Source organism: Bombina bombina, chromosome 1 (assembly GCF_027579735.1).
Source record: "Bombina bombina isolate aBomBom1 chromosome 1, aBomBom1.pri, whole genome shotgun sequence".
Lineage (NCBI taxonomy): Eukaryota > Metazoa > Chordata > Amphibia > Anura > Bombinatoridae > Bombina > Bombina bombina.
Window position 1 is genome coordinate 171,224,689 of NC_069499.1, and position 18,305 is coordinate 171,242,993.

General features: G+C 35.0%; 1 protein-coding gene across 1 annotated transcript in view; it reads right to left on the minus strand.

Annotated features, from left to right (window-relative positions):
* CAPN3 (calpain 3) overlaps positions 1-18,305 on the minus strand; it is a 337,900-nt gene that overhangs the window by 120,244 nt on the left and 199,351 nt on the right. Inside the window, exons 14-15 of the mRNA XM_053697721.1 lie at positions 13,789-13,825; positions 6,089-6,106 (exon numbers count right to left, since the gene is read on the minus strand). Coding sequence (XP_053553696.1) covers positions 6,089-6,106; positions 13,789-13,825 — 55 coding nt within the window. The remainder of the gene's footprint in view (positions 1-6,088; positions 6,107-13,788; positions 13,826-18,305) is intronic.

An 18,305-nucleotide genomic window follows, 5' to 3' on the forward strand; every position in this document is an offset into this window, starting at 1 on the left:
AGCAATATGGTCAGCCTATGGCCTCTATTTATCAAGGTCTGACGGACCTGATCCGACAGTGCGGATCAGGTCCGCCAGACCTCGCTGAATACGGAGAGCAATACGTTTTCCGTATTCAGACTCGCGGCCGCCAGCAGGGAGGTGTCAATCAACCCGATCGTACTCGATCGGGTTGATTTCCGGCGATTCCTGTCCGCCTCATCAGAGCATGCCAGAAACAGGGCCCTTCAAGCTCCGTACGGAGCTTGATAAATATGGGCCTAAGTATAACTATATTATTTATACTGTTTATCTTTGAAAAAAGTGTCACAATTTTGTAAATTATAATTTGCTAGATGAAGGGAAAAATCGGGTTACAATATAGCTGTGAAGGAGGAAGATGAGTTAGAGTGTAGGGAAGATGTTACATGAGAGCTAGAGAGAAGAAGTAACTATTATTAAAAAATATCACTCTAAAATTTGTGGTACCAGAAAAAAATATTTGTACATTTTGACTGGTCGGTATTAACTTGGCAAATTTCTCATATGGATACAGTCTGTATACCAGATAACAGTTAAACAAACATGCGTATGGTTAAGAACATGATTCGAAACACAACCTCAAATACCGCTAATATCAGAACATAAGTATATCTCTGATTGAGCACAGTTGTTGGACTCAGGAAAAAGTCAAATTTTGTCAGATACCTAGAAATTGTAACCTACTAAGTGATCTTGAAGGATGGTTGAGAAAACATTGGTCTACAACATGCCAAAAACAAATGATAAACCATTTAGAAAAGAAGAAAAAAACCTCATAACCAGATAATCAGGCACATCAATATTTAAATTGTAGTTCCGATATTAAAGGGACACCATTGCTGGGCAAGATTTCATGCAATTGTTAGAGGGTACCATGCTACAAAATACAAAAAAAAATGTAGTCTCAGATCTTGTACAAACTGTCTTAGCATTTCAAGGTACAGTACAAATGTAATACAATTTAACAAGCAAACAGAACACCAAAGTTGTGGAAGATTCCTAAAATATACAAGATCTGAAATCAACTTGTTATAGTATATGCCCTATATCTATCTATTTATCTATCTATCTATCTATCTATCTATCTATCTATCTAAAATGGTTTAGATATATTTCTTGCTAGAACAGAATACAGGGATATGATTGCTTGTGTTAAATGGGTCACTTTTGAATGGGATTAATTTAAGATCAACTGGAGCTTTTATTGTAAATATATTAAGATTTGCATAGGTTGAACTTGATGGACTTCTCATCTACTATGTTACTTTCTATCTACTGTATATATCTATATGTATCTATCTGTTTGGAGAATTAATTAAAAATTAAATAGACTTTTCAGTGGGGCAATTTCATTTTTGGATAAGAATCACTGATCACCCCATAGAATTTGTCTTTGAAACGAGGATTACTTTACAAATAATAGCGAAACCTACAGTATAATCTTTCTGCATTGTATACAATGTAGATGTCAGCAAATACATTAAGAAGAGTCACTCAACCATAAGTGAACATTTCCGAACTTTAATACCTACAACTGTGTGACAGTGAACCAAAATATTATTCAGATTTGGTATGAAATTTACTATAAGTATTGACATAACCTAATTCCTCAGAATGTCAAACAACCAAGGGAAAGCTCCTGTGACAGACATGCAGTCAAATAGACCATGCTGCATATAGCTACAAACATACGTTTTTTAATTTTTACTTTCTAGCAGAAGCAGACTAGATGAAGCTTAATACTTAAAGGGTAGTTTTACAAATTAAGACCGCCTTATAATTAATAATAAAAAAATAATTTACCCCTTTAAAGGAAATGACTTATAAAAGGGCAGTTATCTTACTAGTTAAAAAAATGCAATATAGATAAAAAATAGACAGAGCCAATTATACAAGTTAAATAATTTATTAAAAAAGCACTTGGCGAGATATAACAAATATGGATTCCGATAAAGATAAAAAGCCTGGCTAGATATAACAAATATGGATTCTGATAAAGATAAAAAGCCTGGCTAGATATAACAAATATGGATTCCGATAAAGATAAAAAGCCTGGCTAGATATAACAAATATGGATTCCGATAAAGATAAAAAGCCTGGCTAGATATAACAAATATGGATTCCGATAAAGATAAAAAGCCTGGCTAGATATAACAAATATGGATTCCGATAAAGATAAAAAGCCTGGCTAGATATAACAAATATGGATTCTGATAAAGATAAAAAGCCTGGCTAGATATAACAAATATGGATTCCGATAAAGATAAAAAGCCTGGCTAGATATAACAAATATGGATTCCGATAAAGATAAAAAGCCTGGCTAGATATAACAAATATGGATTCCGATAAAGATAAAAAGCCTGGCTAGATATAACAAATATGGATTCCGATAAAGATAAAAAGCCTGGCTAGATATAACAAATATGGATTCCGATAAAGATAAAAAGCCTGGCTAGATATAACAAATATGGATTCCGATAAAGATAGAAAGCCTGGCTAGATATAACAAATATGGATTCCGATAAAGATAAAAAGCCTGGCTAGATATAACAAATATGGATTCCGATAAAGATAAAAAGCCTGGCTAGATATAACAAATATGGATTCCGATAAAGATAAAAAGCCTGGCTAGATATAACAAATATGGATTCCGATAAAGATAAAAAGCCTGGCTAGATATAACAAATATGGATTCCGATAAAGATAGAAAGCCTGGCTAGATATAACAAATATGGATTCCGATAAAGATAAAAAGCCTGGCTAGATATAACAAATATGGATTCTGATAAAGATAAAAAGCCTGGCTAGATATAACAAATATGGATTCTGATAAAGATAAAAAGCCTGGCTAGATATAACAAATATTAATTCCGATAAAGATAAAAAGCCTGGCTAGATATAACAAATATGGATTCCGATAAAGATAAAAAGCCTGGCTAGATATAACAAATATGGATTCCGATAAAGATAAAAAGCCTGGCTAGATATAACAAATATGGATTCCGATAAAGATAAAAAGCCTGGCTAGATATAACAAATATGGATTCTGATAAAGATAAAAAGCCTGGCTAGATATAACAAATATGGATTCCGATAAAGATAAAAAGCCTGGCTAGATATAACAAATATGGATTCCGATAAAGATAAAAAGCCTGGCTAGATATAACAAATATGGATTCTGATAAAGATAAAAAGCCTGGCTAAATATAACAAATATGGATTCCGATAAAGATAAAAAGCCTGGCTAGATATAACAAATATGGATTCTGATAAAGATAAAAAGCCTGGCTAGATATAACAAATATGGATTCCGATAAAGATAAAAAGCCTGGCTAGATATAACAAATATGGATTCTAATAAAGATAAAAAGCCTGGCTAGATATAACAAATATGGATTCTGATAAAGATAAAAAGCCTGGCTAGATATAACAAATATGGATTCTGATAAAGATAAAAAGCCTGGCTAGATATAACAAATATGGATTCTGATAAAGATAAAAAGCCTGGCTAGATATAACAAATATGGATTCTGATAAAGATAAAAAGCCTGGCTAGATATAACAAATATGGATTCCGATAAAGATAAAAAGCCTGGCTAGATATAACAAATATGGATTCCGATAAAGATAAAAAGCCTGGCTAGATATAACAAATATGGATTCCGATAAAGATAAAAAGCCTGGCTAGATATAACAAATATGGATTCTGATAAAGATAAAAAGCCTGGCTAGATATAACAAATATGGATTCCGATAAAGATAAAAAGCCTGGCTAGATATAACAAATATGGATTCCGATAAAGATAAACTGGTGGAGAGACAAAACAAACTGCTTGCCTGGCCAGGACTGTTATCCACACTCTGCGTTTCACGGCTCCTCCCCTTCCTCACACTTTGTGTGACATTTTATCTGCTTTTTTAATACATGATTTAACTTGTATAATTGGCACTGTCAATTTTTTATCTTTAATACTGAAAGGGACGTGAAACCCATTTTTTTCTTTCATTATTCAGATAGAGAATATCATTTTTAAAGAGTTTCTAATTTATTTCTATTATCAAATTTATTTCGTTCTCATGTTATTCTTTGTTGAAGAGATTCCTAGGTAGGTAGCGTGCACGTGCCTGAAGCACTACACGATGGAAACAGTGTTGCCATCTAATGCCCTTGCTAATGTGCAACATTTTTGCAAAACAAAAAAATAATAATAATAGAAGTAATTTGGCAAGTTGTTTACTGTATGTTCCGTCTGAATCATGAAGAAAAAAAAATTGTGGCTTTAAGGCCCTTAGGTAGCTAACATTTCCTAAAGGAGATATTAGATAGGAGATGCCTATTCCAAAATAAATATTTGCGTCTTGTCTATTGAAGCATGCTGTTAGGACTTTGCATAGATTCAATGATTTTCAAATATGCCGGAGGGAAAGGTATGTTTTTCCCTCAAAATTAGCAGTAATTCATGGACCAATGTCATATTCTTGCTTCTTTTTGCATCGGTTATTAGTCTCAAAATATTCTATATCCAAAGACATATTTTTGGGGATGTTTGTGATGTCTATGAATATATGTACTGCAGTCACATGAGATTTCTCATAATGTCTCAGTTCTAGCAGGCTAAAAAAAGTCTTAACTTTAATAGCCATTACAGCAGTCACATGGTTTAGAAGCCATGTTTTCAAGCAGTACTCATATTCCATCTAGGCATTGGGCGTCAGTGGTTAATGAGATTTACTGCTATTCCTGATAGCCAAGACGACCTGTACTTTTGAACCAGTTTATGAAACATTCCTTTGGAATTTCACTCTGAAGTTTTAATTTTGGCTATTACTTAATATATCAAACCTAATATATAGGCACTTTCTTGCCATTTTCTTTATTTGTCTTTTTTATTGGACTATGGATTGTTTGAGTTTCATACCCCTCAATACACCTTATGCATAATAAAAACCTGCTGAGTGAGAAATGGCTTCACACCTTGTATGTGTATATATATATATATATATATATATATATATATATATATATATATATATATTTGCACAAATATATTTATAGGCTCACAGACAAATATCTTTCTACTCATATATATATATATATATATATATATATATATATATATATATATATATATGTATATATATATATATATATATATATATATATATATATATATATATATATATATATATATATATATATATATATATATATACATAGGCTCCCTTCATTACATACACTTATTCACTAATAAAGGTACCTATTCTTCTATGGCTAAACATACATTTTCTAACGGGGCAAAAGAAGCAGATTACTGTTCTGAGAATTATAAATATGCAGTGTGATGTTAACCTAACTTCTTTCTTTAGCACAATATTTTGAAGGTCCGTGCATAAGATAAGTCTACAAGAGAAGTTGGTTGGCTTTAAGTATTTTTCTTGTTTTACAAACTTGTATTGTATATCTACCTTGTGAGGCCCAATAAATGTATTAAATCCTACTTACCAGAATTAAATAAAATGGAATATGGTAAAATTATCAATAGCTAAAAATGTGAGGTTTCAGTGGTGATTTCTACTTATGGAATATGACCAGTGATATTGAAAATGAGTAAGAGATGACTTAAGTTAAATTTTTTATGCATAATCTCTCATGCCAAACAGCAATCTATATTCTTAACGTGAGACATCTTTCAGGGCAGTAACCGCATTAGTCTATAAAAGTAAAGAATTTATAAAGTAACAGTTATCAAAGTCGTAGCATATAAAATCACACCATAATGCACAATATGATATTTACAATTCCATGAGACAATATACCAGTTAGCCAACATATGTTGCATGCAGGGTTGAGGACGTAAGTGCTGACAGTGTTGCAAATGTTAGCTATGCACACAAAACAAGCAAACCAAACATTGTACTGTACAATCGCCTGTCTGAAATATCGATCTATTAGGTAAATCACTAGCAATCTGCAAAATCAAGGCACATTTCACATCAACAACTATTAGTGAGAATAACTGGCACATGCAATTTAGTTGCACACTTATTCAAGATAAAGAAGACCCACCTTGGCTTTTTTCTTTTTCTAGACAAAAATTAAACAAAAAAAATATGAAGTGAACAAGAGAAATACTTTATGGGTGGATACAATTTTACACTGTATTTACGGTGCTTAACACTTTTGCCCAAAACTTTTTAAAATAGATATACGAAGCAGATAAGTGAAATATCATTTCATACCATTTCTTTGTTCCTGCTGACATTTTCTACAGACCTTGTTCTTAATTACCGGCCTTCCTGACCTTGGACTCTACTCCTCCACCTCTGTTCATTTTCCTAAACTCCATGTTTGACACCAGCTTATGTGGTTTTCTTGACTTATATTTCCATTCACTATCCTTTTACCTGTGATAATTGTTTTTACAGATAGTGATGAGTTGAAGATAGAGCTCTTCTCTGCCTTTGGGTTTTAATTCTATAAACTGTTATCCAAGTCATTATAGAACTCTCAGGGGTAGCAGAAACCATGGCGGCCCTTACCAAGCAACTTACTAATTTAGCTCACACTGAACTGGACAGCTTAGATTTGTTTGCCAATATGAGCGTGTCTTCTGATGCCTGTGATCTCTGTATAACCAAGAGCTTCACTTTACCAGAAAACATTCACTTCCACTGCCTTACGTGGGACTCTATTCTCTCCAAAAACCAAATGCTATTTCTACGGATTTCATGAAGGTGTGGACAATTATTATTTTAGCTGATATTAAAATATAGGGCAATCCTCAAGCCTTAGCATATAAGTTTACATGTAATAATTACACTGTTCTTGACTAGGATACCTTTATGTATGCTGGGGACACTCTTAAAATCTCCTGCTCAAACTCAGAAAACTTAGTCAATGTAAATTCCCAATGGATCATTACTGAATTTAGGAACATTTCTATACATAATTCTTAAAATGTACCAGCAGTTCTTAGTTAGTTACAATTGTGGCCATAAGTAAATCTAATAGTTGAACTTTCTTGTGCATGTATACCTGACATCATGGATTGTATGGTAAACCTTGTCACACAAACTGACAGAAGAATATGGTGCTGATGATCTAAAGTTCTTCACTTTAGTGGGATTATCTAAGACGTTTTGTCAGTATTATTAGGTACCTCAAATAATTTTAGACATTTTAGCTTGAGATTTGTTTATATAACTATGCAAAGCTGGATATGAAGGGAAAAAAACCTACATTACAATATAACATTTAAAAAAGCCTCCAATGATTTTGTGTGCTTTCTCTATATTCAGGGGATCAATAGGCACTATGAGAGAAACGTTAAAGGGACATTAAACCCAAAGATTTTCTTTCACGATTCAGATAGAGAATACTATTTTAAACAACATTCCAATTTACGTCTATTATCTAATTTGCTGCAATCTTTAGATATCCTTTGTTAAAGAAATAGCAATGCACATTGGTGAGCCAATCACATGAGGCATCTATGTGCAGCTACCAATCAGAAGCTACTGAGCCTATCTAGATATGCTTTTCAGGAAAGAATATCAAAGGAATGAAGCAAATTAGATAATTGAAGTAAATTAGAAAGTTGTTTAAAATTGTATTCTCTATCTAAATCATGAAAGAAAAAATTTGGGTTTAACGTCCCTTTAAGAACTTCCAGTGTCTGATTTAACTTACACTCTGCATAGATAATCATGAAATAACTCCATGCCTCCTCTCCAGATTCTGAGCCTGAAGAGACGATGCAGACAAGTTTGATTTCTGCTGCACAAAAAAATAAATATAGAAGGTCCATATCTCATATTTATTAAAGGTATTGTCTTTAAAGGGACAGTCAACACCAGAATTTTTGTTGCTTTAAAAGATAGATAATCCCTTAATTACCCATTCCACAGTTTTGCATAGCCAGCACAGTTATAATTTTACCTCTGTAATAACCTTGTATCTAAGCCTCTGTAGACTGCCCCCTTATTTCAGTTCTTTTGACAGAATTGCATTTTAGCCAATCAGTCCTCTAGTGGTCAAAAACTGTCAAAATGCATTTAGATTAGAGGTGGCTTTCAAGGTCTAAGAAATTAGCATATGAACCTCCTAGGTTTAGCAAAATTGGTGATATAAGTAAATTGGAAAGTTGTAATAAATTACATGCCCTATCTGAATAATGAAAGTTTTTTTTGGACTTGACTGTCCCTTTAATGAAATTTGCTTTCAGAGCATTTTAAATGATTTTCATCATATGTACTAAATAAATATTTCTTTCTAATGACATGGTGAGAATAACAGTCCCCCTACCCACAATCCCCAGTCATTCTCTTTGCTTGTATCAGTTGCAAGGAGGGGTAAAGTTGTTATTTTTTAAGCAGAGCAAGTTTGCTCTGGTTTTCTTTGGGGTTTAGCTGTTGTCCATGTCAGTCTCTTCAGTAGAGCAAGTGGTAGCTTTTAAGCATTTGGGAAATTGTGGGGTATAATTCCCACTGGGCCTCCCAAGTAACTTCATGCTGCCCTTGGTTGAAAGTTTGAGTAAGTTTACTCAGCCTTTTCTTTTTTCCACAGGTCCATGTGAAGTAGGAAGTCCCTCTCATATCAAGTGAGCTGTCCTGCTGTCGGACAGATTTTTGAGGTAAGTGCCTATTTCTTTCCCTGTTTTGTTTTTGGCACTTTAACAGTTAATTCTGTCTAAATATACAATCAGCCTTCTAGGTTAACGGTTTATTGTATGGCAGTTTTGCAGGCACTGGGGATGTTTGGAGGCTCAGTTTATTATGTTTTCACTTTGGTGTACAAGTTTTCTGTTTGTGTATTAATGGCTATCGGGAGGTTTGTTAGGCCTTGCCCACAATAGGTGGGTTTATCTGAGATAGAAAGGACGTTTTTGGCGCCCTTTTAGCTGTTTCCTGTTGTTCCTGGATGTTGCAGCTCTGTTGCATAACTCCTCAGAAGTGGTTCAGCGTTCTCTCCGGTGTGGCTGTATGGGGGTCCGGATCTTTTTCTGACTTTGTTTCCGGCAGCAAGGAGGTCAGGTAGGCACCTCAGCAGAGCTTGCTGAGGTGTGGAGGTTGCCTGTTGTTTTTTTGTGGGGCTGCTGCTCTGTTTATATTTAAGTTTCTGTCTGAATTTCACGGACTATAACATTTGTGTCTCTTTTTACATTCATTTTGTGAAAAATTGTTGCTGCAAAATTTATTGTGCAGTTTATTTAAGGATTTTCTAGTTTTTAAAACTGTTTATAATTTAAAGGGACAGTAAAGTTTTTTTGTTTCATTAAAATTCTGATTTGAACTGAATTTTTTATCGCTTAAAGTTTTTTCCTTTGGAATAATATGAACCAAGAGGCCCTGCAAGCTGTTGCTTGTTCTCTATGTTTAAATACTAATGTTGAGCCTCCTATCCCTTTTTGTTCCTCTTGTATTGAGAGAACATTATATTACAAGGATAGACTTTTTGATTCTAAACCTTCATTGTCTATGGCGGATGTTGTTCAGGAGTCTCCTGTTCAGGCTAATTCGCAGCTTTCTCCTCATACGTCCCAATCTTCTGCAGTGCCCTGTGTTTTGTCTCAGGTTGTTTTTTCCTTGCAGGATATGGCTACCCATATATCCTCGACAGTATCTGAGGCTTTGTCTGCTTTTCCTATGTTGCAGGGGAAGCGCAAGAGGAAGTATAAGGTTTCTGATTCTGTTGCAATTGTGTCTAGTGTTTCTTCTCATAAGTCTGAGAAGGAAGATACTTCAGTAGCATCTGAGGGTGAGATCTCGGATTCTGATAGTGTAAATCCTTTTTCTGAACCTGAGGTTGTTTCCTTTAGGTTTAAGCTAGAGCACCTCCGTTTGTTACTCAAAGAGAGTTTGGCTACCTTGGATGACTCTGAGGCATCAGTTATGGTTATTCCTAAGAAATCTAGTAAACTTAATAAGTCTTATGATGTCCCTTCCTCGGTGGAAGTTTTTCCTATACCAGATCGTGTTTCAGATATTATTGCACGAGAATGGGAGAAGCCTGGGATTCCTTTTTCCCCTTCTCCAATTTTTAGGAAGATGTTTCCTATTGCTGATTCTATTAAGGAATCTTGGCAGATGGTTCCTAAGGTGGAGGGAGCAGTTTCCACTCTGACCGAGAGGTTCACTATTCCTATTGAGGACAGCTGCTCCTTTAAAGATCCTATGGATAAGAAGTTGGAAGCTTTGCTTAAAAAGATTTATGTTCACCAGGGGTATCAATGGCAACTGGCTGCATGTATTGATATGGTTACTAGTGAGGCGGCATATTGGTTTGATGCATTGTCTGATTCTATTCAGCAAGATACTCCTCTTGAAGAAATTCAAGATAGAATCAAGGCTTTGAAGTTGACTAATTCCTTTATTGAAGATGCTTCTCTAAAGGTTATCAAGTTGGGAGCTAAAATTTCTGGTTTTGCTATTTTAGCTCTCAGAGCTTTATGGTTAATATCCTGGTCTGTGGATGTGTCCTCTAAGTCTAAGCTTTTGTCTATTCCATACAAGGGTAAGACCTTGTTTGTGCCAGGTTTGGCTGAGATTATTTCTGATATTACGGGAGGGAAGGGGCATTCTCTTTCTCAGGATAAAAGAAATTACAGAAGGGTTGGCATAGTAATTTTCATTCCTTTTGAAACTTCTCTGATAAATCTTCCTCTTCTTCCTCCAAGCAAGAACAATCCAAGCCATCTTGGACGTCAAATCAGTCTTGGAATAATGGAAAGCAGTCCAGGAAGACTGTTGCTGACTCAAAAACAGCATGAAGGGTCTGCCCCTGATCTGGGAATGGATCTTGTTGGGGGCAGATTATCTTTCTTCACTCAAGCTTGGGATCGAGATGTTCAGGATCCCTGGGGTGGTAGATATTGTGTCCCATGGTTACAAACTGGAGTTCAAGAATTTTCCTCCCAGAGGCAGGTTTCTTCTCCCAAGGTTATCTGTAAACCAGATAAAAGGAGAGGTGTTCTTACGTTGTGTTCAGAATCTTTCCGACATGAGAGTGATAGTTCCTGTTCCGGTTCAGGAACAGGGTCTGGGTTTTTATTCCAATCTCTTTGTCGTTCCCAAAAAGTAGGGAACTTTCAGACCTATTTTAGATCTCAAGAGTGTAAACAATTTTCTCAGGGTTCCGTCTTTCAAGATGGAAACTATTTGTTCCATTCTTCCTTTGGTTCAGGAAGGTCAGTTCATGACTACAGTGGATCTAAAGGATGCATATCTGCATATTCCCATTCACAGGGATTATCACAGGTTCCTAAGATTTGCATTTGTAGACAAACATTTTCAGCAATAGCTCCCAGAATTTTTTCAAAGGTCCTGGGAGCATTGTTGGCGGTGCTTCGATTGAAGGGTGTTGCAGTGGCTCCTTATCTGGATGACATTCTAGTTAAGGCTCCATATTTTTAACTAGCAAACACCCACATGGAGTTGTTGTTGTCTTTTCTCCCGAAGTTGGAAGGTAAATTTAGGAAAAGGTTCCTTAATTCCGGCTACAAGAGTGGTATTTTTGGGGACCATTATAGATTCTCTAGAGTTGAAATTTTTTCTTACAGAAGCAAGAAAGTCAAAGATTTTGAATATGTGTCTTGCTCTTTAGTCCTTTCCCTGGCTGTCAGTGGCTCAGTGCATGGAGGTTATTGGTCTGATGATTTCAGTCATGGACATCATTCCATTTGCTCGGTTCCATCTCAGACCTCTGCAGTTATGCTTGCTCATGGAGTGGAACGGGGATTATGCAGATCAGATGACCAGTGATTCTCTTCAGTCAGTCATTGAGACTATGATTCAGGCTTGTAAGCCTGTGACTAGGAAGATTTATTATAAGATTTGGCAGACATATTTGTATTGGTGTGAATCCAAAGGCTACTCGTGGAGTAGAGTTAGGATTCCTAGGATTTTGTCTTTTCTCCAGGAGGATTTGGAAAAAGGTTTATCTGCTAGTACCCTGAAGGGTCAAATTTCTTCTTTATCTATTTTATTGCACTTTGTCAGGCCTTGGTTAGAATTCGGCCTGGGTTTAAGTCTACTACTCCACCTTGGAGTCTTAATTTGGTTCATAGAGTCCTTCAACAGGCTCCATTTGAAACTATGCATTCTTTGGATATTAAGATATTATCTTGGAAGGTTTTGTTTCTGGTGGCTATTTCTTCGGCTCAAAGAGTTTCAGAGCTTTCAGCCTTACAGTATGAATCGATTTTTCTTATTTTTCACTCTGATAAGGTAGTTCTGCATACTGCCTTGGGTTTTCTTCCCTTGGTTGTTTCTGATAAGAATATTAATCAAGAGATTGTTGTTCCTTCTTTGTGTCCTAATCCTTCTTCTCATAAGGAGCATTTGTTGCACAACCTGGATGTGGTTCGTGCACTGAAATATTATTTGCATGCGACTAAGGATTTTTACCTGCAAATAATCTTCTTTATTTGTTGTCTTTTCTGGGAAGCGTAAGGGTAAGAAAGCTATGGCTACTTCTCTTTCTTGTTGGTTGAGGAGTGTTATTCGCTTGGCATATGAGACTGCTGGTCAGCAGCCTTCTGAGAGAATCACAGCTCATTCCACGAGGGCTGTTTCATCTTCTTGGGCTTTCAAAAATGGAGCTTCTGTAGATCAGCTTTGCAAGGTTGCGACTTGGTCATCTTGCATACTTTTTCAAAATTTTACAAATTTGATACTTTTTCTTCAACAGAGGCTTCTTTTTGGGAGAAAGGTTGTTCAAGCAGTGGTGCCTTCTGTTTAGGTTAACTGTCTTGTCCCTCCCTTATCATCCGTGTCCTCTAGCTTGGGTATTGGTTCCCAACAATAATTAAGATGATCCGTGGACTCACCGTGTCATTAGAAAGAAAACATAATTTATTCTTACCTGATAAATGTATTTCTTTCTTGGCACGGTGAGTCCATGGCCCGCCCTGTTTTTCCGACAGTTTGCTTTTCTATAAACTTCAGGCACCTCTGCACCTTAGATTACTTCCTTTCTCCTTTCCCTTTGGTCGAATGACTGTGGATTGTGGGTAGGGGGAGTGGTATTTAACAGCTTTTGCTGTGGTGCTCTTTGCCTCCTCCTGCTGGTCAGGAGTGATATCCCAAAAGTAATTAATATGATCCGTGGACTCACCGTGTCAAGAAAGAAAGAAATTAATCAGGTAAGAATAAATTATGTTTCTCTTGTTTATGAAAAGCTGTTTTTGAGAGGGTAAAGGTACAATATACGTTATAAGGGATCTGGAGATGGTTAATAAATGCCCTTAATCCATGCCAAAGTTTACACAAATTCTCAAAAGCAAATTTAGGTTATATTATAAACATGTATGTGGGGGAATTGGGAATTTTAAACAATTTTGTAATTTCCTTCTATTATCAATTTTGCTTTGTTATCTTGGTATCCTTTGTTAAAAAAAGCATACTTAGGTAGGCCCAGGAGCTGCACTGCTGGAAGGCTCCCAGTATGGTATTGCTGTTCCCTCAACAAAATATACCAAGAGAACAAAGCAAGTTTGATAATAGAACTAAAATGCTAAATTGTTTAAAATTTCCAAGTTTTTTATTGTATGCTCTATCTGAATAACAAAAGAATAAAATGTGGGTTTCATGTCTATTCGATGTATAATGATATATGATGATATATATATATATATATATATATATATATATATATATATATATGCGCGCACACACATGCTTACATACATACATGTATATATACTTATATATATGTATATACAGTGTATATATATATATGTAACATACATAGAAATATAACAAACTTACACTTGGCCGATCAGCTTCAATCTTATTTTCAGCTTCCCTGAAAATAAATAAATTAATAAATAAATAAAATAACCATGAAAAAAAGACAGAAGTAATTTTATTATCACAGAATTTTCAAATTGATTTGCATTAATTTTTTTTTAAATTATAGTACATTGAAAGTGATATTCAATTTGATGAGACCACAGCTCAGGTTACTACATAAGTGAGGCAATAAACATATGATATTCTAGATCCATTATTATATAATTTACGTATTATGATTCATGATTAAAAAGAATGCCATCCGTTAGATTATAGAAATGCTTTTCTTTTTAATAAATAAAGACGCTTGTAAAAAAAACATATAGTAAAAGAATTGAATCATCTTATTTACCTTTATGACACAGTTGGATGCATATTTTTTTTTTGTATTCTTTCTGTTAATATAGATTTTTAGAAACATCAGAGTAAGAAACCTTTAACACCAATTACTTAACTGAATTTTGATTTGAGCTAAAGTGCAATATTATTGAGAACTTTGAAAATTATTTGTATCTGTACTTTCTTATACAATTCCATAAATTGCTTTAAATTTTTTTCCAAGATGGCAGGATGTCTTATCACGTCAGTAAAAGAATGCTAAATTCTAGACCAAGATAAAGGGGCCTATTTATGACAGTGTTAGCAGACATAATACGTTGTAGCGTATCATGTCTGCCGCACATCGATAAATGCCGACAGCATACGCTGTTGGCATTTATCATTGCACAAGCAGTTCTTGTCTTTAGACCGCTGCTTCATAACTGCTGTTTCCGGCAAGCCTGAAGGCTCATGCGGAAACAGGGTCATCAAGCTCCATTCAGAGCTTGAAAATTCAGCCCCAGAGTCTCATATTTTTAAATAAATTTAGTAATCATTTACTATCTTTATCAAACGTTCTTGCGGACATAGATAACAGCAGCTCATGGGAAATTTCAGGCCGTTCACTTTATTTAGGGCATTTACTAAATTCTTCTAAGCCATTAGAATGTTCTCCAACAAATTTAGAAATTTATGGAACTGTTGCACCCTTTGGAGATGGGTATATGGGATACAGTTCAACTGGAAAGATATTAAAAATATGTGAAACCCTTATGAACATTAATGGTTATTATTACTAAGAATACATCCAAAAAATATTTTACAAAAAAATAAATGTATTTAAGGAAAATAAAATATTCTTATGATAAAGAGTGAAAGAAAGGTGTAAGTTTGACAGATAACAGAGTATCATGCTTTTATCTATGATGTATTGTACACAGGAATTTGTAGATAGTGGAATGAAGAGCTAAGTGAATGCACATCAGAGATTCACTCTCCTTTAAAGGCATCAAGCAACCACTGACTTAGGTTGTGATTATCAAAAGCGTTTCAGCATGAAGAGAAATCCTGAACAAACTTTGCATGTGTCTTTCCTTTATACCCAGAACCCTGCATAGTGAGATAAACAGCTCTCCAGGTAAAATTTGTATTTCTAAATTTTGTTGAGGGACCTTGGAGTATCGACGATACTACTTAGATAGCCTCACCAGACCAGAGAGTAGGGATCGAATTTGAATATTACATTTTAAAAAACACAGTATTAGACTAGAAATACTATTTTGAATTTGAATCTTACATTCGAATTCGAATGTGACATTTGAATTTGAATATTACATTTCGAAAGTGAATGAATACATAGCTAAACATTCTATTACTCAAACAAATATTTTCAAATTTTATTAAAAAATTTGAAAACCAAAATTCAAAAATAGAATGTTATATAAACATTCGAAATTCGATTCGAACGAACAAATGTATCAAAATTCCTTTTAAATTTGGAATTTTTAGAAACATTCACCCATTCCTACCAGAGATTTGTAGTGATAGTCTTACCAGAACAGAGAGTTGTAGAGATAGTCTCACCAGACCAGAGAGTTGTAGAGATTCGGGCTATAAGTGAATTGCACTCAGAAAATGCCTCAGATGTTGCTGGTGGTTGTTTTTGTTTGTCATTGCTTTAACAAATTCTTATAATTTAAAAAACAAATAAAAACCCTAATCTGTTATTTGCCTGATTGTTTATTAGTTGGAGGTGTGGGCAGAGACCCAGGTTTCCTAAGCTATTTTGACGTACCAACTGGTTTGTAGGACATTACATAATCTCACTTGCAAGCTTTAATTCGCTATTGGTAAATCCAGTAATTGGCCACAGGAGACCATCTGTCTACCCTGGGTTCTTATAACGTTTATTCAACTTTTTTTATGGCCTGTTGTTTGCCAGAATATTTTGTGCTAAATTACAAGTGGTGCACGAACTTTTGCGTGCAAACGATATAAGAATATTGTTGGTGCATTAATTTGCATGCATATTACAAGTTTAAAGTTAAAGTATTAGCTCAAGTGCAATCAAATGTAATGCACATCAGGTGTAGCGTGACTGAAGACCGCTAGTTAGGACTAAAATAAAAGTTGCACCAAACACAACATAAATACATTAAAATAAACTGTTACACTCATATAAGCACTGAAAAAAAATTAGACATATAAATATTAATAAAAAGATCTTATAAGGGTTCAAAGGTATATGGTATATGTCCATGTAATTAACTGCAAAGGGCTATAATATGTATATATATATATATATATATATATATATATATATATATATATATATATATATATATATATATATATATGTGTATGTGTGTGCATGTCTAAACCGCAGTTCCCTGTCACTAACTAACTCTAAGTCTAAGGTATAACCCCTAAACCATTGTTCCCAAACATCACTGAAAGTTGAACTAACTAAACCTATTAACCACTAAACCGCCATCCCAAAACATCGCCAATACTAACTAAACCTATTAACCACTAAACCGCCATCCCGAAACATCCCTGACACAAACTAAAGTTATTAACCCCTGAACCGCACCCCCCCCCACATCACCGACACTAACTAAACCTTTTAACCCCTAAACCACTGTTCGGAAACATCGCCGACATGAACTAAACCTATTAACCCCTAAACCGCACCCCCACCTCGCCTACACAAACTAAACCTATTAACCCCTAAACCGCACTCCCCTACATTGCCGACACAAACTAAACCTATTAACCCCTAAACTGCACCCCCCCCCACATCGCCGACACAAACTAAAACTATTAACCCATAAATCACACCCCCTCACATCGCCAACACAAACTAAACCTATGAACCCCTAAACAGCACCTCCCACATCGCCAACACTAACTAAACCTATTAACCCCTAAACCGCACCCCCCCACATCGCAGACACAAACTAAACCTATTAACCCCTAAACCTCCCCCCCACAACGCTGACACAAACTAAACCTATTAACCGCTAAATCGCACCCCCCACATCGCCGACACAAACTAAACCTATTAACCCCTAAATCACACCCCCCAAATCACCAACACTAACTAAACCTATTAACCTCTAAACCGCCGTTCCAAAACATCGCCAATACTAACTAAACCAACAACAACCGCAACAACCGAAATTAAACTATATTAACCCCTAAACCTAACACCCCTAACCCTAACCCTAACCCTAAACCTAACACCCCCTAACTTTAACATAATTAAAATATAACTAAATTAAAGTTACAATTATTAACTAAGTAATACCTATTTAAATCTAAATACAAAGTAACTTTCCTGTGCAATAAAACCTAAGCTAGCTACAATATAACTAATAGTTATATTGTAGCTAGCTTAGGTTTTATTTTTATTTCACAGGTAAGTTTGTATTTATTTTAACTAGGTAGACTAGTTAGTAAATAGTTATTAACTATAGACTATAGAGGTGGCAAAAGATTAGGGAAGCAGCGGTCTGATGACCGCTGCTTGTTAAATATGGCATGCAGGTTCTCTTGTGAGAACCTGCAGGCGTAGTGGGTCGAAAGGCTTGCAAAGTCTTTGATATATAAACCCCTAAATATCCACTGTGTGAGTATACAGTCTCTTTGCGTGTCAAATAATCTCTGGCAAACATGGCAAGCTAAAACATAGCATTAACTACATATTGAATATAAAATAACAGACATTTTAAAGAGTCCGTTCTCACTCTAGCATCATCTGATTTGAAGTTGAGATTCTGAGACTGTATACTCACACAGAGGAGGTTTACTCTTATATTGTGCAAGCAACTGGTCCTCATAGTGTACTAGTATAACACATATCTCTTGTGATTTATATATACACTGGCAATTGGGTAGAAAAGATTGGTGAAGTAAGCCTTAATGAATTTTGAACATCGGGTTACTTTAATAATCAGGCCCCTTGGCAGCTTAATGAGCATCCATGAATCTAGCCCTTGACCATATGTTAATTTATTACAAGCATTGCCTCCAGATCATATACAGATAAAATACATTTGTCAGTATATATATATATATATATATATATATATATATATATATATATATTAATAAAGAATGAGGATGCACTCGCCAGGATTTCCAAAGTTACCTTTAATGTAACGTTTCGGGGT